The 24087-nt window shown below is 55.2% G+C and overlaps 1 protein-coding gene across 2 annotated transcripts; it reads left to right on the forward strand.

Moving 5' to 3' along the window:
* Window positions 1–19102: 19102 nt before the first annotated feature.
* On the forward strand, window positions 19103–23699 carry RRM2 (ribonucleotide reductase regulatory subunit M2; the record flags this gene model as incomplete). 2 transcript variants are annotated; one of them, XM_084234655.1, is made up of 10 exons in its annotated part: window positions 19103–19138; window positions 19215–19289; window positions 19729–19872; window positions 20012–20128; window positions 20711–20844; window positions 21693–21787; window positions 21904–22037; window positions 23160–23264; window positions 23356–23469; window positions 23547–23699. In XM_084234655.1, exons 3-10 carry the CDS (start codon window positions 19831–19833, stop codon window positions 23697–23699), a joined length of 894 nt encoding a protein of 297 aa, XP_084090781.1. In that variant the 5' UTR covers window positions 19103–19138; window positions 19215–19289; window positions 19729–19830. The 2 variants fall into 2 exon arrangements, with proteins under 2 accessions (XP_084090781.1, XP_084090782.1); XM_084234656.1 differs by lacking the exon at window positions 19103–19138 and having other exon boundaries at window positions 19248–19289; window positions 19732–19872.
* Between the last annotated feature and the right edge of the window lie 388 nt (window positions 23700–24087).

Raw genomic sequence — 24087 nt, forward strand, 5'->3', positions numbered from 1 at the left:
GCTGTGCCGGGGTGGGGGGCGGGGCAGGCGCCCCGAGGCCGCAGTGACACCCCCCCCCGCCCCTCCCTGCTCCCGGCGGGCCCGAGCCGCACAGGCGGGGCGCGGGGGCGCTCGGGGTCCCCCCTCCGCCCGCGGGGAGCTGGCGCGCAGATGCTGAGCGTCCCCGAAAGTCCTCGCCAGGAAAAGTGATCACATTTGGGAAAGAAAAAACAGCAGAGGAAATACCAGCAGGTCCCGGCCAGCATCAGGCCTAACTCTTGGTTGTGGGTTTGTTGTTTTTTTCTTAAGAAAGAAAAACACATATTTTAATAAGGGACCAAGCCCGGAGAGGCGGGTGGGACCCGGAGCCGCTCGCCGCCCCTCCGCCCAGCCCCCCACTTCCTGCGACACCCCCAGTCCTGGGCAGAGCCACTCGGGTGCCCTGGGCTTGGCTGGAATGTCTTCGCTTGAATTAACCTGAATCCAGCTGGGATTGTGGAATAATTCTGTAAATGAAACTCTGGCTTACCTTCCCCAATCATGTTACTACTGCAGGGGTGGGCATTAACATTTTTTTACCCAAGAAAATAAAGCTGGGGTTTTGAGAGTCCCAGAAAATGTTTTCCCTCGCCTGCCTGCCTGCTCCTCCCTCCTGCGCTGGCTGCACCGCCCAGACGCGGGGCAGGGGCCGGGCCCACTACTGGACATCTTTCAGGCTAAATCCACACACTTGTCTGGTTTGGATGCGAGTGATGCACGTTTTCTCTTTAAGAAAACACGTCTCATCCTGAAACTCTCGGAGCCTGGGGGCAGGGAGAACATTTGGAAGGAAAAGAAATTTTTCTTGAACTAAGTTCAACTCAGTTTAATCATTTAAAGGAAAACATGTTTGACTTCTGCCTGAGCTGAGTCTAGCCCTATGACTCGAGCTTTAAATATATCCACACCTCCTGGGGCAATTGATTTTTCTGACCCCTCATGATGCCAGTCATGTTCCCCCACCCCCTTCACGGAGAGCAACGCTAGAGCCTCTGTTCTTCCCACTCGAGACTATTTCTAACCAGCCACATCTGGAGACCTGGCTTCCAGCAACTGTGCTTAAACCCAGACTGATCTTATTAGCAGTTTCCCATAATAAGCAAACAGCCTAAGCTTCCCCCACGTGATCAGTGCCCCCTAAGATCATCTTTGGAAATGAACAAGAATCTCTTTGTCCCCAAAGGTAGGCCAAGTCCCAGGAATACAGGGACGTTGAAAATGGGGTTCATGGGCCTCCCTAGTGGCGCAGGGGTTAAAGACTGGGTTCTGCCAAGCTATCTCAGCCACTGAAGCACGAGTTCAATCCCTGCCAGGGAGCTGACCTGCAGGCACAGCAGACCTCTGCTGTGTCTCTGCTGCTCCCCTCAGCAGTGTATTTCAGTGGATTTGCCTGTTCTGCTCCCCACTCTGTCTCTGGTGAATCCTCTCAAAGCCCACCCCCCCCACCCCCCCACCCCCTGCACCTCTGGCCTACATCATCCTGGTAAATCATCCTGGCAGCCCCACCTCTCCGTCAGGGCTTCTTCACACAGCGCTGGTGCTCCTTGCCTCTGATGGGGAGAAGAGGCCCCACTGGGAGCTGCCTGCTTAACAACGGGAAAGTAAGAACTTCTCGCAATAAACAAATTAAACTTTGGGAGAGAGCTGCAGTTGTTAGTACTCTGGGCAGGAGACAAGTCCTGAGCGATTCTCCTTGGCAACCAAACTCCCTTGGCATCTGGAGAAGCTAGTCTTCTGACCACAGCCAGGGGCAATGGACTGCCAAGCCCCACCCACCTTTCAAAGCCCCACCCAAGTGTCCTTCCTCTGGGCCCTCCAGGCCAGCTCTCCTGCTCACAGCCGCTAGAATTCCTCCAGTTCCCGACTCACCCATCACTGTTACCTAGGAAGAGACGCATAGTGCAGCTACCTGCGTATGAAAATAGGCAGAGAGGTAGGATTTAGAAATACGACAGCATTTGAAACATACAAGCTACCTTTCTGCTGTGAATGTTTAATAAGTAACTTGAGAGAGTACGTTGCTATTAATTATTGCTGATTTGTTGGGACAGCAGAGTCCCATACAATTGGTATTATTTTCTTGCAGGGTATCCGAGCTTTTGCATTTGGTTTCATGGGGAGGAGGGAGGCATGAGGGGTAGGGGGAATGTGAGGGAGAACCAGCACATTTCATGAAGGACAAGCCATGAGTTACAGAACTCCTTGGCGCCATTTGCTCAGAAATCGACTATTTCCAGTCCTCAAAGCTGGCACGTCTACACCATGTTTGATCGGGCCCATTATATAAATTGTAAAAAAATATTCTGACCACATACAGTAAAACAAAGATGTTTATATCCCATTTGAACAAGAGGTGGAAAGTGAGATTTTCGGCGCAGGCTTCCTGACATTCTCTCTGCTGCGAGAGACTTCTCCGGGCTCCACGCTCTGAGTGCGAGAATCCATTCCTGCTCCCTTGTTTCGTGAGACCCCATCGAAATTAAAAAGGAAGTTCGGAAAAGAAAAAGGGCTGGGGAAGGACTTTAAGGGGGAGGGGAAATCACAAATACGAGATTTCAACACATTGCTGGAAGGTGGAAGCTGGAGCGGAGTGACCGGCAGAGAGACTGCTGCCCGGGGTGGGCGTCAGAGGCTGAGAGGAGACAGCCGTCTGGCGACAGGCTCTGGGCCTCCGGGGCATGGTGAGCAGGCATAAAGCAAGGTAGGGGTGAGAAGTGGGTCTGCAAAGCAGAGGACTGGCTCAAGGTCTTCATACCACCCATCCCGCCCTGCTCACGGGTGAGGGAAAAGACCAGGCGCCCGGTGTAGCTCTTCTGCTGGTATGTGTGGAAGACTCTTCCTGCAGTTTTCTTTTCACCTGGGGGTGTGGGGGGGTGTGAGGATCCCTGTGTGCCGGGGCCTGGGGGCACTGATGAGTAAGGTGCTGGCCGCTCTCCGCTCGAGCCTCTGCAGGTGAGATGCACACCGTGGTGCACCGGGCTGTGGCCGGGCTCGAGGACTCCTGTGAAAGCTGTCTCTCCTCGGCAGCGGTGCCAGGAAGCGCTGTCCACTCCAGAATCCGTGGCTGCTGCTCTGCACGAGCCCCTCCTCGCCCTGCAGGTCTGCTGCAGAGACCAGATGAGGCTCATGCACCTTCGCGTGAGTGAACCACACTTCCCGGCTGTTTGCACTTTCAGTTGGAGCCCTGGACACTGCACAGGGCAGACAGCGAGTCCTCACTGGACGTAGTCAGTCAGTTCTTGGAAACTTCTAATTTCAGCAAAATGGCTTATCCTTCTAATGAAACCAATCTGACCCTTGGGCAATTGATAGAAACAAGAATTAAGTACCTATGAGACAGGGCAAGCTAGGGTTATTAGGCAGTTTTAGGGATGGTGCAGGAGGGGACCTCTGAAAAATTTAGGGAGGCTTCAGAGATAAGGACAAGCAAGGGAAAGTAACCCATCCATTAGGAAAAACAAACATGCCAGGACCAAGGACAACATTGTTAATGCTGGTCCTGGTTTCCTTCAGGTGGTAAAGGGAGGCGGAGATTGGAGACATGGAGAGTGGTTTAATTTATGGTCACATTAGAAGGGCAGCTGTTTAACTTCAATGCAGGGAGGCCCATCCAGAAGACTGGGCCATAAATTTAAAGATGCAACAAATGGGGAAAGAGAAAGCTGTTAGATAAGGAATGTGAAGATCCCCCACTCAGTAGCAAATTAAGTGAGACAGACGAGAACTAACCAATCACAAAGAGACTGGGGCAGCTTTAGAATAATGAGGGAAAAAAGGTCTATATTCCCTGAGACACGACTCTACTCTGGGCTTCCTTGCCCCTCCCAGGCCTGGTTCCCTGGCCTGGGAGTCCCACTTTATTTCTGCTCTTTTCCTCCTCAATAAACTTTTTTTTTCTATAAACGAACCTGCCTCTTCTCGCTTGCTGGCCTGAGCGTCTGCGAAGTTCCTGCTGCGGCTTCGTGAGACACCAACCCGTGGGGGGTCTAGCGGCTGGGGCTCAGCACTGCCCTGCAGCCTGGAATCCGTTCCTGGCTGGGAGACTAGGCCTGACAATTCCGGTATCACCTACAACGCATTTCTGGCCACAAAACATGAGCAAACTTATAAAGAATAAGCAAACTTATTCCTATCAAAGCATTTCTGATAGGAAATCCTCACGTATGGTGTTTCATCTTCCACCCCATTTATTGTAGTTCAAGGTCTCTGGGGGCCAGACCCCACCAGGGCTGCTCAGAGTTAGGCAGGGCAGGACGTCCCCTTCCATCACACACCCCACACTCACTCCGAGCCTCACCTGCGCACCTTTGAGTGGGGGTGAAACCAGAGCCCTTGGGAGAAGAACCCACACAGACTCGGGGTGCACATGCATTTACCACAGCAGAGGTCCCTGCCAGGAATCAGTTTCACGGTTATAACAGGACAACCTTGGACAGGATGGTTTTCATTCAAGGACCTGGCCTCAGACTCTAGGCTTTGTTAGGGTTACTTATCACCCTGAGAACATGTGAGGGGGCGAGGGGAGTGGTTATGAGGCCTCTGCAAATGTGGCCACTTCCCTGTCCTGTGCATCACAGAAGTTACCCTCTGCAACCCTCCTGGTTACAAGAGTGTGCAACAAACGTGAACTTTCCCACTTCCAGCTCCAATCTCCTGGCCACAAAGGGCAGCTCTCCCCCATGGAAACTGCCTTGTCTGGGGGGGGCCACTTCTGCACAGAGCTGGCCCAAGCTCCCAGGGAAAAGATGCTTACAGTCCTACCTCTCATCGAAGGCCTGAGAATTAACCAGGGCATCAATCAGGCAAAGGGAACAGGTCCAGTACCGAGGGTCTCTTGGCCCTGGCGCTCATAGCTCTTAAGCTTGTTAAGTGGAGTCGAAGCCCGGCCTGCTCACAGGGACTACGGACCAGGGAGGTCACTGTGCCAGGCTCCTGCCTGGAAGGGCCTCCAGTCCTCTGGAATGCAGCTCACCTGCACTAAGCAATCAATGACTGCCCTGCAACTTGGTAGACATGGCTTCCTTTTACAAAGCCATGGTGTGCTTAAGAGAATGGAAAACTTGGACCTGAAAATGGAGAGTCTAGTTCGGGATCAGTAGCCTCCAGCCAGCAGGTCAAACCTGCTTCTATCTGCTTCTGTAAATAAAGTTTTATTGGAACACAGCTACACCCGCATTCAGTGGTATGCTATCTCTGGCTGATTTGGCATCACCATGAAAGCTGAGACGTTGCGGAGACCATTTGTCTTGCAAAACCAGAAATATGTACCGCCTGAGCCTTTACAGGAAAAGTTTGCCAACTGGCTTAATTGAAAGTGCTATGGGTTTCATCCATTAGTTCCAGAAGATATGGTTTACTCATGAAAGAAAAGTAAGTTAATATTAACCATCTAAGCTTCTTAGTAACTTATTTCTGCTCCATACCTAACTCGGCATTCTCACCTGGGCCTCAAGGGAGAATGTTTGCTGAGCTGTGAAACCCAAAGGAAAAAACTTCTTGGAGGTGAATCAGCTTCCCCAATTTTCAAATTCCTTCTTTTGTAAGAACCAGAAACTAGATCTAAAAGTCATCCTTATTTTTCTACCTTTTCTACAGTTCCTTTTTTTCCTTCAGACAAAATGTTAGATAAAATGTTCAGATAAAATGCCTTTTCATTCCCTGTTCTTTCTCCTACTCAGACACAAAGGAAAAAAATCTTTTTGATTTCCAGCTTGGCAAGCACGAACACTAGGAAAATGTTAAAAGCTATTTTTAATTCACTCAAGAGTACTTACCTGAGTATGTTTGCATTACTTACACCGAAAGCAAACTTATACCAAAATAAAATCATCGAGAAAGAAATTCAGTCTGTTTGAACAAGTGTATACACCCCACATCTACTCAGTTTGATTCAGCTCTACAAATACTTACAACGCAGCTACCATGGGATAAGTCTGAGGAATGTACAAATGAATGGCGTTCAAGTACCAGTGGGGGCGTTGGTGCACTAAATACAAGCACCCCCCAAAGATAGTGCAGGTTCCAGGCCACTGCCACAACTCTCAACGAATCAAATTGCACAATTTTCTCATTTCCCAGTGCATACAGTAGTTACGGTCCACCGCGTTAGAGTTTATGATAAAGTGGACAGTAGCATTATCCCTTAAAGAATGTACATATCTTAATTTATTGCAAAAAAAATTGCTAACTATCACTTAAGTCTTCAGCGAGTTCCAGTCTTTTTGCAGGTGGAGGGTCTTGCCTTGGAGTTGACGGCGCCGCCTGATGGAGGCTGTGGCAATTTCTTAAATAAGACAACAATGAAGTTTGCTGGGTTGATTGACTTTTCAGGAAAGAATGCAGGAGAGCTGTTTGGGGGGCGTTTCGCCCACGGCAGCGCTGTTTCAACAGTGAAGTCTCCTCTCCACCCTGCCGCTGCTTTATTGGCTACGTTTGTCATCGTCAAGTCCTTCGTTGTCATCTCAACAGCCTTCACTGTGTCCTCACCAGGATTTGTCCCATCTCAACAGCTGAGATGCAGCAATTCAGTTCCTTCTCCAGGCTCCCCTTAAATTCTATTTTGCCTTGTCTGCAGTTGCTGCACCAACCAACACTGCAGGTGCAGACGCCTTCTAAGCGCGGGCTCTGTGCAGCCATGGTGCTTCAGAAGGGGAGACACATGCGAGTGGTCTCTGCCACTGTGTAGATTCCATCGACTATTTAATCTTGTCAGGCCTCAGTGTCCTCATCCGTCAAATTAATCCACCTCGTTCCCATGAGATGAATAAATGAACTGTGAGGACGCACAGTGACCAGCACATCGCAAGCCTATGAAGAATGTCAGCTGACCTTGCACTTGTACAAGGTGACTCAGGGCCTCGCTGGTGGTGCAGGGGTTGAGGCTCAGCACTATGAGGCTATTGCCGGCCACTGCAGTCTGAGGTCAATCCTTGTGGAAAGGCCTTGCGCCCGACGCGCAGGCCGAGGGCGCCCCCTGCTGACCAGCGGTGGACTCGCTTCCCAGGGTGAGCTCCCAGATCAAGTTTGTGGGAGCTGGGGCTCCCCCAGAACTTCTGCGTGGACAGGGCTGAGGGACAGTCATGTGCTCCCAGGTTGAGGGGTTGGGAGTGACCGTGGGGCCTGAGGCTCAAGACCTTAATAATGATCAGAAATCTGCCCTAGGCCTCCCCGGTGGCACAGCGGTTGAGCGATGGGTTGCAAAGCTGCCCGCGGCCTCTGCGGCGCCGGTTCGATCCCCGGCTGCTCCCCGGCCACCGGAGGAGGGTCCCACAGGGCGCGCAGACCTCTCCTGCCGCCCGCTGCTCCCCTCAGCAGTGTCCTTCGGTCCCTCTGCCTGCTCTGCTCCCCGCTCTGGCTCTGGTGAATTCTCTCACCCTCCCGCGCTTCTGACTGTACCCAGTGCATGTGTAAACAGAACAAATAAATAAATAAATAAATAAATAAACATGCCTCTAAAAAAAAAAAAAAAAAAGAAATCTGCCCTAGGAACTTCATGTTTTTATCTCACTTGTCCTGTGGTCAAATTGGTTTCCTTACACTTCATTTCCCCTCAGGTCACAATTCCAAGGCCCTGGCTAAGCCGGCTCACTGCAGTTTTCAAAGCATTTGTCTCCTCACTGGAAGTAGAGAGACGACCGCAGGGACCTGGGAGCCAGCCCGGATGCCGCCAAAAGTGATCAGGAGCTGTGCCCAGGGCAGGAAGGGCTGATCCACACCCAGGGGCCCGCAGGCACGCAAGGGGACGGCTTTGGCTTGGCATGAAGAGGCAGGAGCAGGGCTGGGTGGGGCCTGGAACCCGCCCCACCCAGGCATTTCCCGCCACAGCTCTGTTCTGCTCCTTCCTGCAACACTCCTTGCCGCTTTGGGTTACGTCAACCCCAAGGCTGATTCTGCAGCTTTTTGAAGAGGCAGCTACCCAGGCCCAGGCTGTAACCTCTAATCTGCCAGCACAGCTGTCCTCAGCCTGGGCACCCAGCTGAGATAAGCCTCCTGCTAGGTCTCCTCCTGCAATCCAGCGGCTGTGAGGGGCGGGGCTGTGAGGGGCGGGTGGGGCTGTGAGGGTCAGTGGGGCTGGGCGCCCTGGGGCAGGCTGCCAGCACCATATTGGCCCCATTCACTGAATGAGCCCGGCTTTGCTTTGCGCTGGCTCCACCACCAAGTCTTTCATTTAAGCCTTACAACGTCCTATGGGACGTTACAGAAGAGGGAGGTGAAGGGCCTTGATGGGGCCAGGATGTGGCAAATGGGGTCCCCTGGGTGTGTCTAGCCCCAACGGCTGTGCAAGGCCCTGCGCTCCATGTGCCCGCTCAAATGAATCTGTTTTTTTTTTTTTAAGATTTATCTATTCATGCATACAAGAACCAGAGTATAAGCCAGATGCGCGGGAGGGTGAAAGGATTCACCAGAGACAGAGTAGGGAACAGGCAGGCGGATCCACTGACATGCACTATTGAGGGGAGCAGCGGAGAGACAGGAGAGGTCTGCTGCACAGTGTGGGACCCTTGCCAGCCAGCTGGGATCGAACCCACGCTGCAGAGGAGGCAGTCAGCTTCACAGCCCTGCGCTCAACCGCCTGTGCCACCAGGGGAGGCCCCTCAAATGAATGTTTCTTACGAAGTGTTTCCAAAATGTTTTCACCCAACAGAGTTACAGCTTAGGCAGCAGATAGCAGTCTTGATTTGTGCCAAACTCTACATTTTTATTATCTATTAAAATCTATCTATTCTTATTACCTATTAAAGTACTCATATACAAGTTCACACTGGACATGCATATCAAGACCACGATGGTTATTATCTAAAAACTGAAATGACAAGGTGGGATGTGGCGTACCCGAGCCCTGTGCGTGGCGTGTTAAAGTGGTGCAGCCGCCGTGGAAAGCAGCAGGGCAGCTCCTCAGAAGGTCAAGGCCCATGTTGCTCTCTGAATTATAGATATTTTCGTGACAAGAAGAAAAAAGGAAAAGGCACATGCCGCATTTTCTGATCACCATGCAATAAAACCAGAGTGGACATTAAAAACTGTCCAATATTGTGCCTCCCTGGTGGTGCAAGGGTTAAGTGTCAGCACTATGAAGCTATCACCAGCCACTGCAGCCTGAGTTCGATCCCCAGCCAGGGAGCTACCCACATGGTGCACAGACCTCTCCTGTCTCCCCGCTGCTCCCCTTAGCAGTACATTTCAGTGGATCTGCCTGTTCTGCTCCCCACTATGTCTCTGGTGAATCCTTTAAACTCCCCACACCTCTGGCCTGCACCCCAGTTCTTGTATGCATAAATAAATAAATTCCTAAAAAAAAAAAAGCTGTCCAATATTGAAACAAACTACATGGACAGTGAGCATATTTTGACATTCTATATTTTCCAGATGAAGGTGGAAATCAAAAACAAAAATTCAGACTACTCAGAAGAAAAGACAAAGGTGAGATCACCACCTAGGATCACCTGTGGGACTTGGCCAAGCGTGCTCGACAGCAGCTGTCGGGCAGTATTGGAATGGTGGGGACAGCAGGATCTTGCATCATTGTGCCCTCTCTCCTCTGCATCTTCTCACTCGGGGCTGTGTTCATTTTCTTTTTTTTTTTTTTTTTAAAGACTTATTTATTTATTTATTTATTTATTTATTTATTTATTTATACAAGCACTGGGTACAGTCAGAAGCCGGGAGGGTGAGAGAATTCACCAGAGCCAGAGCGGGGAGCAGAGCAGGCAGAAGGACCGAAGTACACTGCTGAGGGGAGCAGCGGGCGGCAGGAGAGGTCTGCGCGCCATGTGGGACCCTCCTCCGGTGGCCGGGGAGCAGCCGGGGATCGAACCGGCGCTGCAGAGGCTGCAGGCAGCTTTGCAGCCCAGCGACCAACTGCTGCGCCACTGGGGAGGCCCCTGTGTTCATTTTCTTTTGAAGCTTTTAATTAAACTTTTGTAATCATCAACATCAAAGATTGTCAATTATAATTATGAATGCAAAATCTAAAGAATTCTATTGTTTCTACAGAGCACTGGAAGGATAAACAGATTGGTTTTGATGTGAACAGCAGTTCAGGAAAGAGACGACAGAGTGTCAAATCTCGTATCCCCTGTAGGATTTCAGGTGAGTTACCTACCCCCTTGCCTCACTTTCTTCATGTCTCGGCTGGGGATAGTGGTTACCTTCCTCCCAGGTTTTTCTATGTGACAAAGCAACTCCCCCCTGCACAGGTGTCCTAGAGAAATGCTTTCTTCACACAAGAGCGGTACCTGAGCATTCATAGCACCTTTATTAGTCACAGCCCAAACCTGGGAAGAATCCATGGTGGAGCTAGTGAAATCTCCAAGTAAGAGTCAGCATTTTCTTAATCATATTGCCCATTGCCAATTTCCTGATTTTGACAGTGTAGTAGGGTTTGTAAACTATTAAGGGAACCAGAGTGAAATATATGCAGGAACTCTCTACTAATTTTGCAACCTCATGTGCCTGACATGATTTCAAAACAAAAAGTTCTAATTTTATTTATTTTTTAAAAGATTTATTTGTTTATGCATACAAGAGCTGGGGTGCAGGGCAGAGGTGTGGGGGTGAGAGAATTCACCAGAGACAGAGTGGGGAGCAGAACAGGCAGACTGACTGAAGTACACTGCTGAGGGGAGCAGCGGGTGAGTCAGGAGAGGTCTGCTGCACCATGTGGGTAGCTCCCTGGCGAGGGATTGAACTTGTGTAGCAGTGGCTGCGGATAGCTTCATAGGTTGCGCCTTAACCCCTTATGCCACCAGGGAGGCCCAAAAAGTTCTAATTTTAAAAACAAGAAGAGACATAAATGATAAACCAGGAAAATATAATTACAATAGGCAGCACTCTGTCTGCCCACCTGTGACTATGCAGGTGCTTCTTTTCATCCACTCTCTCCTTCTGCAGGGCAGCAGGCTTCCTGCCTGCCCGTGACCTGTACCATGCTGGGACTTCTCTTCCTTGACCTCCCTCAGTGAAGGCCGCGCTCCTCGATGACGCCCACCTGCAACCATGCAGGCCTCTCTTAGCAAACTTGTTCCTTCGGGGCAGCTCTTCCTGCTCACCTGTGTCTATGCAAGTGTCCTTTATTCTTCTGTCCCTTTTCCTAATAAACCTGTTCTTTAAATATAAAAAAGAAGAAAATATAATTACAACGTCTGTAAGAGAAAAGGCGTCATCACCCATCGAGCTTCCTGTGAATCAAAATGAATCAAAATGAAACAGTAAGTGGAGAGAAAGCAGTAAATTATTCAACCTCTACTGATAATCAAACAAATCTAGATTAAGACAAGGAAATATTGATTTCCATCCATAAAAGACTGCTGGCCAGGATATATAGATAGGGAACTCCCACACACTGCTAGCTAGCCAAGTTTTAAATGTTTACAGCATTTGACCCAGTAATTCTACTAATAAGGACATGCAAAGATGTACTTTGACGCACTGTTTATAGCAGTGAAAAAATTGGAGCTGCCCCATTGGTAGCAAGGGATTGGTGAGCCAGATTATAACAGTAACTAACAGCAATCTTGGGGCCTCCCTGGTGGCGCAAGGGGTTAAGCACAGCACTGTGAAGCTGTCCACAGTTTGATTCCCCGGCCCCTCCAGGGAGCTACTCACATGGCGCAGCAGACCTCTCCTGACTCGCCCGCTGCTCCCCTCAGCAGTGGATTTCAGTCATTCTGCCTGTTCTGCTCCCCACTCTGTCTCTGATGAATCCTCTCACCCCCCATACCTCTGGCCTGTACCCCAGCTCTTGTATGCGTAAATAAATAGATAAATCTTTAAAAAAAATATGTACCTATCAATAATAATAATAATAATAATAATAATGCTTCAGAGGTTCCAGCACTTTCCCAAATGCTTCTTAGGTATTAACCCATTTAATTCCCACCACAATCCTACAAAGTAGGTTCTGGGTTTGTGCCCATTTACAACTGAAGCAGCCTTGGGCCCTGGTCCCCCGATCCCAGCCCTGCCAAGGGGTGCTGGTCAGGGCAGGGCCTCTCCCCCTGGGCTGGGTCCTTTCTCCCCAGGACAAATCAGTGGGCTCTTCCCTGAGGCGCACCCCACCCCCCTCAGAGATTTGAGATCACCGAAGAAAGTAAAACATTTCAAAAGAAAGCAACAATCTGGATTACAAATACCATCAAAAAACGAGCTTAGAGGAGACAGACCGAGACTTTATAGAGGACACAGACGGTGCCGAGTCCATGGAATTTGTTTTTGTTTTTTATAGAGGCATGTTTTATTTATTTATTTGTTTGTTTGTTTGTTTATACAAGCACTGGGTACAGTCAGAAGTGCGGGAGGGTGAGAGAATTCACCAGAGCCAGAGCGGGGAGCAGAGCAGGCAGAGGGACCGAAGGACACTGCTGAGGGGAGCAGCGGGAGGCAGGAGAGGTCTGCGCGCCATGCGGGACCCTCCTCCGGTGGCCGGGGAGCAGCCGGGGATCGAACCGGCACCGCAGAGGCCGCGGGCAGCTTCGCAACCCAGCGCTCAACCGCTGCACCACCTGGGAGGCTCGAGTCCATGGAATTTGGAAGTTAAAAAACATGCTTTAAAAACGTTAACATTTGCAAGTTAGTGGAAATTACAGCCCCTGCAAATACATTTCTGAAAACGTTTAAGGGTCAGTTTTAAGGTGGACAAAGGGCTGTTGAACATCAGTTTAGGGGCTACCTGAGCAATAGGAGAGCCAGGGGCCCAGCCCGCACCCCTCTGGCTGCAGCCCTGGTCCTGCCCATCCCAGACTTGGTGCCTGTCCAGGTGAGGCTGGAGCTGGCCAAGTCCCTCTGCGCAGAAAATTCTTCACTGAGATGCAAGCTTCAGGTGTGTCCATCCTCCCGGAAGAATCAGGAACATGGGCTGGCACCCGCGTTGTTGTGGGTGACACCCAAGTCAAAAACCCCATCTGCCTGTCCTGGGGGCTCCCTGTGGAACTATTTCCTGGCCACTTCTGGGTGAGATACACAGAAGCTAGTCGCAGATTTTCCTCAATTAATGATGGGGTTCTTTCCTGACAAGCCCACGGGAAATGGAAGCCAGCGTGTTGAAACTGGGGAAGCCTCTGCAGGGCAGCACAGGCCGTGGTTTTGCTTTCACACCATCGGGCAGTGGAAAACGTAAGCAGAACCATCGTAAGTGGGGTCCGGTTGCACAAAGTTTTCACTTAAGTGGGTGGAAGCAAAGCGGGGGTCTGTGGGAGATGTGGGGCCTGCTGCCCTCCTGATGGCCCCGTCTCTGTCTGAATCAGGCAATAGTTAATTTGCTGTCAATACGAAAACTGTGTTGTAGTATTCTCAAGTTTTCGTTGTTGTTTTAAACAAAAGCTGTTACCCTTGGAATAATGCAGAGGTGAATTTCAAGGAAGTCATGCTTATTAAATCGGACAAGGCGGGCCTTGGGAACTCAGCTCCTCCCGCACTCCTGCGCTCTTTGGGCCACGGCTGTGCTTGAACCTGGCCCAGTGCAAGGCCATGTTTGCCCCATGTTGGCAAGGGCCGTCTCTGTGGGTTCTCTGAGGTGCTTCCCTGCACACTTGGGATCCTCAGCTCGGGTCCCCACCCACTACCCCAGAGGCTTCTCCTTTGTTGCTGGCAAGAATCAGGGTGTAGGTCAGAGGTTCAGGAGTGAAAGAATTCACCAGAGACAGAGTGGACAACAGAAAATGTGTATTTATTGAAATACAGGGGGCACCAGAGAGGGTCTCGAGACTCCTCTTTATCCCCAGGATCAGTGATTGGCTAGAGCCTCTGGCGTTGGCATGTCCTGGCTCGTGACCTGGATTATTGGTTTAATGGCCTGGTTTCTCCCCGGGCAGCCCCATCACTCCTCTATCCAGTTAAGCCTCCCAACTTGCCTGCTGGGCAAGGAGTGGAGCTTCGCCGTTTCTAACCTGCGTAATGATGCCACGGCAGCCTTCCTTCCGCTCTCCTTGACGTGGCCAGTCTGGGCCCACCTGGCCACACAGTAACTGAGGCGGCTCCCACAGCCCAGTGCGCGCCACAGAGCACGGAGGAGGCTCCCACACTGCGGCCCGGGGCGTGGAGAAGGCATCTCGGTGCCGCCCTGACCAGGCACCTCCTCGGGCAGCCGGCTTGCAGGGAGGAGGCGGGCATGAGACCAGCTTCACACACAGCAGCCGCGGGGGACGGAAGCGTCCACTGCAGCAGGAATGGGGCACCGCTGAGGCGCGCGGCCTGACCCCTCTTCCTAATGAGTTAAGTTCCCACGCCGGCTGTGTGGGGCGGGAGGCCTTTCTGCCTGTGCGGAGCGTCCAGCAGGCCTGCGCTGGCGAGACTAAGAATGCCGTGGAGGCGAGAGAGCCGGAACAGCGACTCTGGGGCCCGGGTCAACCAGAAAGCTGGACATGAACTGCAGCAGGAGAGTGAGAAAAACACGAGTGGGCTAGACTGGCCGCGGGGGGCGGGGGGCGGCTGGGCTTTGCTCCGGGCTTGAAATGCCCGGCCCATTTAATCCTGACAAAAACCTGTGAGGGTGACACGGTCCTCACTGCTTTCTCAGGAAAGCAACAGGCTCGGAAATGCCAACGACCTGCCCAGGCCACCCCATAAAGGAGAATCACGCTGGAGTCCAGACCCGACCCGGCGTGGTGTCTTGTGCCCGCCCCCCTGGCACCCACTCCCGCTCTTGATCTCGCTTCCAGGAAGTGAGTCATCGAGTCATGAAGGATCCATTTACCTGGTTTTTGTTTCTTCTCCTCCTAAAGTTATTATTTAGCTAAAACGTGGGGGTGGTAATCCCAGGCCCGGGGGTTTTCTCTCTCTGCTCAGGCTGACTTTGCCCTTCCCTGCTCCTCCCCAGCCCGCCTGGCTCACTGATGATAGGATTTGAATCCTGCTTGCGAAGTTGCTCCCTGCCTACCAGATCAGAGTATCAGTCAAGCCGACGGCCCTCCCACCACACAGTCCTTGTCCAGGGAAGGAGGCGAGTAAAAAATTATCCCCTGGCCTGAAAAATCATGACCTTACATTCTTATTTATTTTTCTCTTTTAAGCCAACCCACGGGAAATCTTCCTCAGACACAGCTTTGGGGGATATGGCGGGCCTGACCTGAAAGCAGGAAGACTAGAGCTGGCTGCCAGGAAAGGCCCTGGGAGGAGGGGGTGCTAGGGTAAGCTAAGGGGGAGGGGAGAGCTCAAGGGGGAGGTGTGTGGAGAGTGAGGCCCCCACCCCCACTGCTGGCAGGTTTTAGGGGTGGGGTGGGAGTGGGGGTGGTGCCTGTGCTGTGGTTCATGGGCAGAGGGAGGCTGAACCAGTCCCACCCTCCACCCACCTGGTCTGTGCAGTTCTACCCTGGACAGGGAGGTGCTCCATCTTCCACTCTCCTGGGGGTTCTGGGGGGATGCATGTTTCCCAGCAGAGGACTCCTGAAGGTCTAAAAGGGGAGTGTCCACTTCAGAAAGAAGAGGGAGGTGCCTGGAGTCACACCTGGAGTAGCCCCCAGTTTTGAGGGTTGACCTTGCTTCCTAGAGGTTGGAAACAGAAGTCCAAGGAGGGCAGGGGAGAGGCTGCAGGAAGGAACTCTCCACGGACCGCGCTACACTGCCAGTGGCTAGGACTCGTGCTTTCAGAGGAAGGACCAACGTCCACCCCATGCCCCAGCATGAGTGGCTCAGGAAACACTGTCCAGTGGAATATGTGAAACACGAAAGGATTCAAGACTCAGCTCACAGGAGGTGCCAGAGCCCGGAAGTTCAGAGGCAGGAAGCAGATGGGCGGCTCTCTGCTGGGGGGGTGGGGGGGCTAACATTGACCAGTGTGGTGGGTTTCAGCAGGGGTGATGCGAGCTCCCCTGAGGTGGATGGTGCAGATGGCTGCACACCATGTGAGTGGACTTAATGCCTCGGAAGGGTTCAAATCGTCAACTTTAGCTTACGTCTATTTTACCACAAAAAAAGAAATGAAATCTGATAGTCTTTCAATTTCGCTCCCAGCTCACTATAAACACGGGGTAGAAAAAGGAGTCAAATGACACGAGGAGGGCACAACCAGGCAAGTGCAGAATGGGGAAGTTGTGCAACACGTAGAAGTGGGACGTTCTACAAAGAAACTGGCTTGAACTTTTAAAACGTCAACCTGGGGGGTGTCCCTGGTGGCGCAAGGGGTTAAGCACCGGCCCATGAAGCAACCAGTACTACGAAGCTGTCCGCAGCCTCCGCAGCACGATTTCGATCCCCGGCCAGGGAGCTACCCACAGGGCGCAGCAGACTCTCCTGTCTCCCGCTGCTCCCCTCAGCAGTGGATTTCAGTGGATCCACCTGTCCTGCTCCCCACTCTGTCTCTGGTGGATCCTCTCACCCCCTGCACCTCTGGCCTGCCCCCCACTTCTTGTATGCATAAATAAATAAATCTTAAAAAAATTTGTAATGACATATACCAATGATATATGTTTTTTAAAAAAAGTCACCCTGGGATGTGTGGGGAAGCGGGGTGGGAGCTCTCATGAAGAGGTAACCAAGGCCACCATCTTAGGTCAAAAAGCCCCGCCTGGAGCAGAGACGGGGCACTGGGAGCCCGAGGCCGCGCTCCCCTGAGCTACCCGGGCCTTCCCCTCGGGGTGAACGCGGCCGCTGGTTGGGAGGGGCTGATCTTCGGGGCTACTGAAGGGGCTTAGGCCGCGGGCGCGCAGCCCAGGAGCCTCGGCCCCCTGGAGCAGGCAAGGCGAGCACAGGGAGCGGAGACCCGCAGGCGGCCGGGCCCGCGGAGTTCTTTCCTTTTCTGTGTGTCGGAAACACTCGGGGAAACCGGGCGGCTCGGGGGGTGTGGCCTCGGGGGCGCCCCAGCACGGCCCTGGGCCGGGCCCGCCGTCCCGCCGCCGGCCTCCGCGAGCGCCCCTGGGCGGCCCCGGCGCGGGTCTGGGGGCCGATCCCGCCCCGCTTCCGGCGCCGGGGGCCGCGGGGGGCTCCAGCGCGGGCGCGCGGGGCGGCGGCCCCCCTCGGGTGACCGGCGGCCCGGCCGGGGGCGGCGGGGGGTGCCGGGGCCGCAGCCCGGCCCGGCGGCCGCCCCGGAGAGCCGGGCAGCCGTTTGCCGCCGCCTCGCGCGGCCCGGGCGGGGGGGGGGGCGTTCCCGCGGCCGCGGGGCGCTGCGGGGCGCTGCGGGGCGCCCGGTGACCCGCGGAGGTGCTGCTCCGGCGGCCGCGGAGCGCGCGACTCCCAGGGAAGCCGCCGGGGGCCGCGCAGGGGGCGCGCGCGAGGCCCGGGGCTCGGCAGCGGGGCCAGGGCGCGGGGGGCCGGGGCGCGGGGGGCGCGGGGGGCGCGGGGGGCGGGGCCGGCTCCGCCGACCGCGAACCGTCACCCCGCCCGCCCCGCGGCGCGCGGCCGGCTTTGTCCGCCCCGCTGCGGGGCTGCGCCGAGCCCGGGCCGAGAACCAGCGCTTCTCCAGAGGCGGCCGCCCGCTCGCGACCCGGCGCCCCGCCCGCAGCCGCCCGCGCCTGAGGGGAAGCGCCAAGCAAAACCGGACTGTTCCCCAAAGCCCGTCCCGTCCGCACCCCAAGCTTCCCGGCCTCCCCTCGGGCTATAGCCCCAAAGTATCAAGTGAACGCCCAGGCCTGCGGCCATTTTCTGAGCTTTTTCTCAGGGATTCCGGCCCAAGTTTACAATTTTTTTAAAAAAACATATATTTTAGGGTCTCCCGGGTGGCGCAGCGGTTGAGCGCTGGGTTGCGAGGCTGCCCGCAGCCTCTGAGGCGCCGGTTCGATCCCCGGCTGCTCCCCGGCCACCGGAGGAGGGTCCCGCATGGCGCGCAGACCTCTCCTGCCGCCCGCTGCTCCCCTCAGCAGTGTACTTCGGTCCTTCTGCCTGCTCTGCTCCCCGCTCTGGCTCTGGTGAATTCTCTCACCCTCCCGCGCTTCTGACTGTACCCGGTGCTTGTATAAATAAACAAACAAATAAATAAATCTTAAAAAAAAAGATGTATTTTATACCAGAGCTGGGGGGCCGGTGAGAGGCGCGGGGGGTGAGAGGACGCCCCAGGGCCAGAGCGGGCAGCGGAGCCGGCAGGCTGACGAATCCCACTGCCGAGGCAGCAGCAGGGAGTCAGGCGGGGTCTGCCGCGCCGTGTGGGTCGCTCCCTGGCCGGCCGGGAATCGAACCCGCGCTGCGGGGGCTGCGGACAGCTTCACGGCGCTGCGCTCAACCCGCCCCACCGGGGAGGCCCCAAGTTTACAATCTTTAAAACTCTGTCGACGCGGAGGCCGCGGCCGCGCGGGGCCCCCCTTGTCCCTGGGAGGTTCAGGGGCTGCGCGCCGCAAAGGGCCTTCGGGTTTCATTTTTCATCAGAGCGGGCCCCACGGCTGTGTCCTCCGTGACCCGTCCCGCTCGGGGGGCAGAGCCGCGTCTCCCCGAGGCGGGCAGCGGGTCCGCGCGGGCGCTGCGGGGGGCCCGGCCCAGGGCCCTAAGGACCGGGGTGCGCGCGGCCGCCGGGCCCTCCCCCACATCTGCCCGCGCCCGGGGCCCCGCCCCCCACGCCGCGTACCGCAGGCCGCCCCAGGAGCTTCGCGTGCGGCGCCAGGCAGGGGCGCCGACCTGCCCCCCAGAACAAGGAGGGGCGCCCCGCGGGCTGGCGGGGTGCAGGGCCCCGAGGGCGGGGTCCCGACTCATTCACCCTCAAGCGGCCCCGCGCGCCAAAGCCCGCGAGGCTGCGGTCCCCGGCAGGGGGGCGCGGGCCGGGGGGCGCGGGCCGGGGGGCGCGGGCAGGGGGGGGCGTGGGCAGGGGGGCGCGGGCCGGGGGGGCGCGGGCCGGGGGGGCGCGGGCCGGGGGGGCGCGGGCCGGGGGGCGGGGACGGCCCCGCCCGGCCCCACAGCGCGGGCCCCGAGGGGCGGGGGGCGCGGCGCCGACGCCCCGGGTTTCGCATCGCGCGTCGGCGCGGCGCAGCCAATGGGGAGACGCGCTTGACGCTGCTCGGCCCAAAAGCGCGCGGGCCTTAAATAGGGAGCCGCGCCGCGCCGAGCGCCTTCGCCGCCCGCCGCCCGCCGCCTCTCCTCAGCCGCCGCCGCCATGTCGTCCGCGGCCGCCGCGCTGACGCGCACGCCCCTCGCGCCCCGGCCCGGCGCCCCGCAGCCGAAGGGCTCGCCGCGGAAGGGGCTCGGCCCGGCCGACAAGGAGAACACGGTGAGGCCCGCGCCGGGGCCGGGGGGCGCCCGGGGTCCTGGCGGCGGCCCGGCCCCTCACGCCCGTCTCCCCGCAGCCCCCGGCCGTCGGCGCGACCCGCATCCTCGCCAGCAAGACCGCGAGGAGGATCTTCCCGGAGCCCGCGGAGCAGGTGGGAGCCGGCGGGGGCGCTGGGCCCGGCGTCGGGCTGCCCGCCCCGCCCCCGCGCTTTCCCGCCACCGCGCGGCCCCCGCCCCGCGCGCGCCCTTTGTGCAGCCCTGGGGTGTCGCCGCGGGCGCTCACGGAGACCGAGGGGGCGGGACGGGCGGAGCGGCCGACCTTCTCTGCCGAGGGGCGCCGCGTCGCCCCCGGCCGGGGCTCGGGGCGTGGAGAGGCCGGCCGAGCAAGCCCTCGGGGCCGGGGGCGGCCGGGCCGGCCCCTCAGCCCAGCCTCCCCGCAGCCTCCTGCCGCCCGCGGCACCCGCGGGAATGAAGGGCCCCGCCGGCCGTTCTCGGGGTTTTGGGGCGTCCCCGCGCGCGCGCAGCCCCCACCCGGCCGGTCCCCGGCGCCCCCGGCGCTCAGCCGCCGCGCTCTCCCCTCCCCGCCGGCAGCAGACCAAGGCGCCGGCGCCCAGCCGCGAGACGGAGCCGCTCCTGAAGGAAAACCCGCGCAGGTTCGTCGTCTTCCCCATCCAGTACCACGACATCTGGCAGATGTACAAGAAGGCGGAGGCCTCCTTCTGGACGGCCGAGGAGGTAACCCGCGCCCGGCGCCCCCAGCCCCGCGGGCCTGTGACCCTGACGTCGGAAATGCGTTGTTGTCTCCCCCTTTCATTCTCCTGGGGGTGTGGGGAGGTCCCGCCTGCCTGACTCCCCTGTGAATGTCTGACCCCAGGTGGACCTTTCCAAGGACATTCAGCACTGGGAAACGCTGAAGCCCAGCGAGAGGCATTTTATATCCCACGTGCTGGCGTTCTTTGCAGCCAGTGATGGCATCGTCAATGAAAACTTGGTAGGTACCCCCCAAAAATTCTGCTTCCATTCACTTCAGGATTCTGTTTTTATAGTGGGTCTTTGTAATGGGTTAGGAAAGGAGGCATCAGTAATCACATGTTCGCAGAAATTCTATGAAATAGGGGGCCGCGGTGTCCTGACCTGTAAGCTGGTGCATGAGAGGACATGTCCAGCTTTACCCCACAGCAGTGCCGACTTGAACCTGAGGAAAGGCCAAAAGGAGTGAAGCAATAGTAACCACCAGCAGCTGCTGTGTTGATTTTTTTTTTTTTTTTAGGATTTATTTACGCATACAAGAACCAGGAGACAGGCCAGAGGTTGGGGGGGGGGCGGTGAGAGGATTCACCAGAGACAGAGTGGGGAGCGGAACAAGCAGATCTACTGAAATCCACTGCTGAGGGGAACAGCAGGGAGACAGGAGAGGTCTGCTGCGCCTTGTGGGTAGCTCCCTAGCTGGCCAGGGGTCGGACTGCTGCAGAGGCTGTGGATAGCTTCATAGTGCTATGCTTGACCCCTTGCACCACCAGGGAGGCCCTGCTGTGGTGATTTTACTCAGGTTGAACTTTGTTTTTTCCATTAGGTGGAGCGCTTTAGCCAAGAAGTTCAGATTACTGAAGCCCGCTGTTTCTATGGCTTCCAGATTGCCATGGAAAACATACATTCTGAAATGTACAGTCTCCTCATTGACACTTACATTAAAGATTCCGAACAAAGGTGAGTGTTGGGTGTGCCAGCGTGTTTAGGACTCCCGAGCTGTCACTTTATTTCTAGTTTGGAATACATACAGGCTTTCCAGAGCCATGTCTGCCTGGAGGAAGAGGCCCAATTCACCCTGGCCACTCACCTGGAAACAGTGGTGAGGGTCTGCCATTTCTGAGAGGTGAAGTGTATATGGTTGACTATCCAGTAAAGCCTTTTGAATAAACATCTCTGGAGGCTGTGCATGAGAAATTCAAACCTTGGACTGACTATTACTCCTGAGGCCGGGGCAGGGCAGAGAGTGCACCCAGGGTGTAACCTGCCTCAAGGAGCTTGAGGCCTCGAGCCTGAGTGGGAGGAACTGCACTGTAGTGGCAGCTGAACGTGAGATTCATTGGCAGAGGGTGTTTGATGGAACTGACATTTAATATTTAGTAGTAGAGGATGATAGAGGAGGAATAAAGGTGGCTTAGGGCTTGTTTTACATTATAAAGGTTGACTGGACAGGATGGGTAAGTGACAAGTCCCTGCTACTTTCATGAACCACATAAGACTCTTAGGTCTGGGACAAGCCCCAATACAGCGGCCCCCGCGTAGAGCCTAGGCGTGGATCCTGGAGGCTTGTGTAGATAACTGACCTCGGCTCAAGGACAAATCTCCCAGTGACTCTGTACCTCTCAAGTTTTTCCCCTTAGTTAATGGGGCAGGACTGTATCTAGATTTGTGTCAAGGTTAAGATTTTGAAAAACACTGGCGGGAAAGCAAACCAATAAAAAGCATTTCCATTTGAGTCCCAGTTTGGCCTGGGTCCCAGAGCTCTTTAGACAGTCCTCAACGTAACTGCTGCGCCCTCTGCCTGCCAGGGAGCACCTCTTCAACGCCATTGAGACGATGCCATGTGTGAAGAAGAAGGCGGACTGGGCCTTGCGTTGGATTGGGGACAAGGAGGCCACCTACGGTGAGGAGACTTGGCTCTGCTTACACCCAAGCTTCATGTTCTAAATGATGCCGCTGGCTTGCCGGCTCTTGTCGGAATATGGAGTTACCGGAGATATTTTGGTGTCTGTTAACTAGGAGAACGGGTTGTGGCCTTCGCGGCAGTGGAAGGAATCTTCTTCTCTGGTTCTTTTGCGGCGATTTTCTGGCTCAAGAAACGAGGGTTGATGCCTGGCCTCACATTTTCCAATGAACTTATTAGCAGAGATGAGGTGAGTCGCTCAAAGAACAGGTTACTCTGCACCCCGAACACCCTACACGCTTGTATTCGCTGGAAGAAACCCGAGATACTGGGTCTCCGTGTGAATTCCATATGTGGCAGGGTGAAAATACTTGACATGGGTTGCTAGAATTACTTTATTCTCAGTGTTACACATCTGTATCTATGGATTGCCCTTAGTGGTCATGGGTGTTGTGCCTTTTTTTTTTTTTAAATTTATTTATGCATTCCAGAGCTGGGGTACAGGCCAGAGATGCGATGGGTGAAAGGATTCACCAGAGATGGAGTGAGGAGGAGAATAGGCAGATCTACTGAAATCCACTGCTGAGGGGAGCATCAGGGAGACAGGAGAGGTCCACTGCGCCCTGTGGGTAGCTCCCTGGTCGAGGATCGAACTCATGCTACAGTGGCTGGCGATAGCTTTACAGTGCTGACGCTTAACCTCTCGTGCCACCAGGGAGGTCCCATGGGTGTTGTGCTTTGACTTGGTATTCTGTGTGATCTTCTGTACTTCAAAGGAGTTGTAGCACCTGGTGGAGTGCGAATCCATCCATGTACGTCTTTAATGCACTCACATTATACCACACAAAGGAAGGCGAAGGTCCCTGGGGTGCCCTGATGTTTTAGCTTAAGTCACATTGAAAGGAAGAGAGCACGACTCCCTCCTTCCTCCCCGTTTGCAGCCCAGAGGGCAGATCAAGCGCAGTTGAGCTCCCCTCATTAGGAAGATGTTCTTTCTTGTACGGGGCCATCAGGACTGCTCTCAGCACTAAGCTACTTGAAATCGCACTACTGATTCCCTGGGCTTGAGGATGTAATCCTAAAAACTTCACTAGCCTAGTTACTGAATTTTGCCTTTCCTGCTGGGAACAGTGGCCAGTTCAGAGCTCCCTGCCTCATCCTTTGACACCACACAGCACAGGCCGGGCCTGCTGTGTGGACCAGGTGGCTGCATCGAAGGCCTTAGATGGCCCTGAGCCCGCCTGATGACCTGGCATGGCATGGTTGTGGCCGAGCCAGACAGACGGCAGAGTGCAGAAAAAGGCCATCCCCTCCCACCTCTAGGACTGGGGCCTTGCCGTTTCATTAGTGACCTTAAAACGTCTTTCTCCAGGGCTTACATTGTGACTTTGCCTGCCTGATGTTCAAACACCTGCTGCACAAGCCTTCGGAGCGTAGGGTGGAAGAAATAATTACCGACGCTGTGAGGATAGAGCAGGTGGGTGGCACGGGAGTCTCGTGCTGGCGGGGAGGGGGCAGAAGGGAACTTGGGCACGCAGTCTCACCCAGACACCGTGCTCTGGCCCTAGGAGTTCCTCACCCAGGCCCTGCCGGTGAACCTCATTGGCATGAACTGCGATTTAATGAAGAAGTACATTGAGTTCGTGGCCGACAGACTGATGCTGGAGCTGGGCTTTAGCAAGGTAAAGTGTTGCTTGTGTCCCTCGGGTTCTTTTGAGACTGGTGTTCCGTATTTATATTTTCCTGTGAACCTTTTCAGATTTTCAGAGTAGAAAATCCATTTGACTTTATGGAGAATATTTCACTGGAAGGAAAAACCAACTTCTTCGAAAAGAGGGTAGGCGAGTATCAAAGGATGGGAGTGATGTCAAGTTCCACAGAGAACTCATTCACCCTTGATGCTGACTTCTGACGCCTAAAGAAACTGTACAGGGCCTTGCTTTTGGTGCAGTGGATTGAGCGCCGCATGGGAGATACCCACATGGTGCGGCAGAACTCTGTCTCGCCTGCTGTTCCCTTCAGCAGTCTATTTAAAACAAAAAATATAAAAATATTTTTTAAAAAAATAGGGCCTTCCCTCGTGGCACAGGCGGTTGAGCACCACGCTCTAAAGCTGTCCCCAAGCTCTGCAGCGCCGGTTTGCTCGATCCCGGCCAGCGGCGAGGGTCCCACATGGCGTGGCAGAGCTCTTCTTTCACGCCCGCTGGTTCCCTCAATGTATTTCGTTACTCTGCCTGTCCTGTTCCCCATTGTGTCTCCGGTGAATCCTCTCACCCTCCCGCGGCTATGGCCTGTACCCT

This window comes from Talpa europaea (genome assembly GCF_964194135.1).
Source record: "Talpa europaea genome assembly, chromosome: 6".
NCBI lineage: Eukaryota > Metazoa > Chordata > Mammalia > Eulipotyphla > Talpidae > Talpa > Talpa europaea.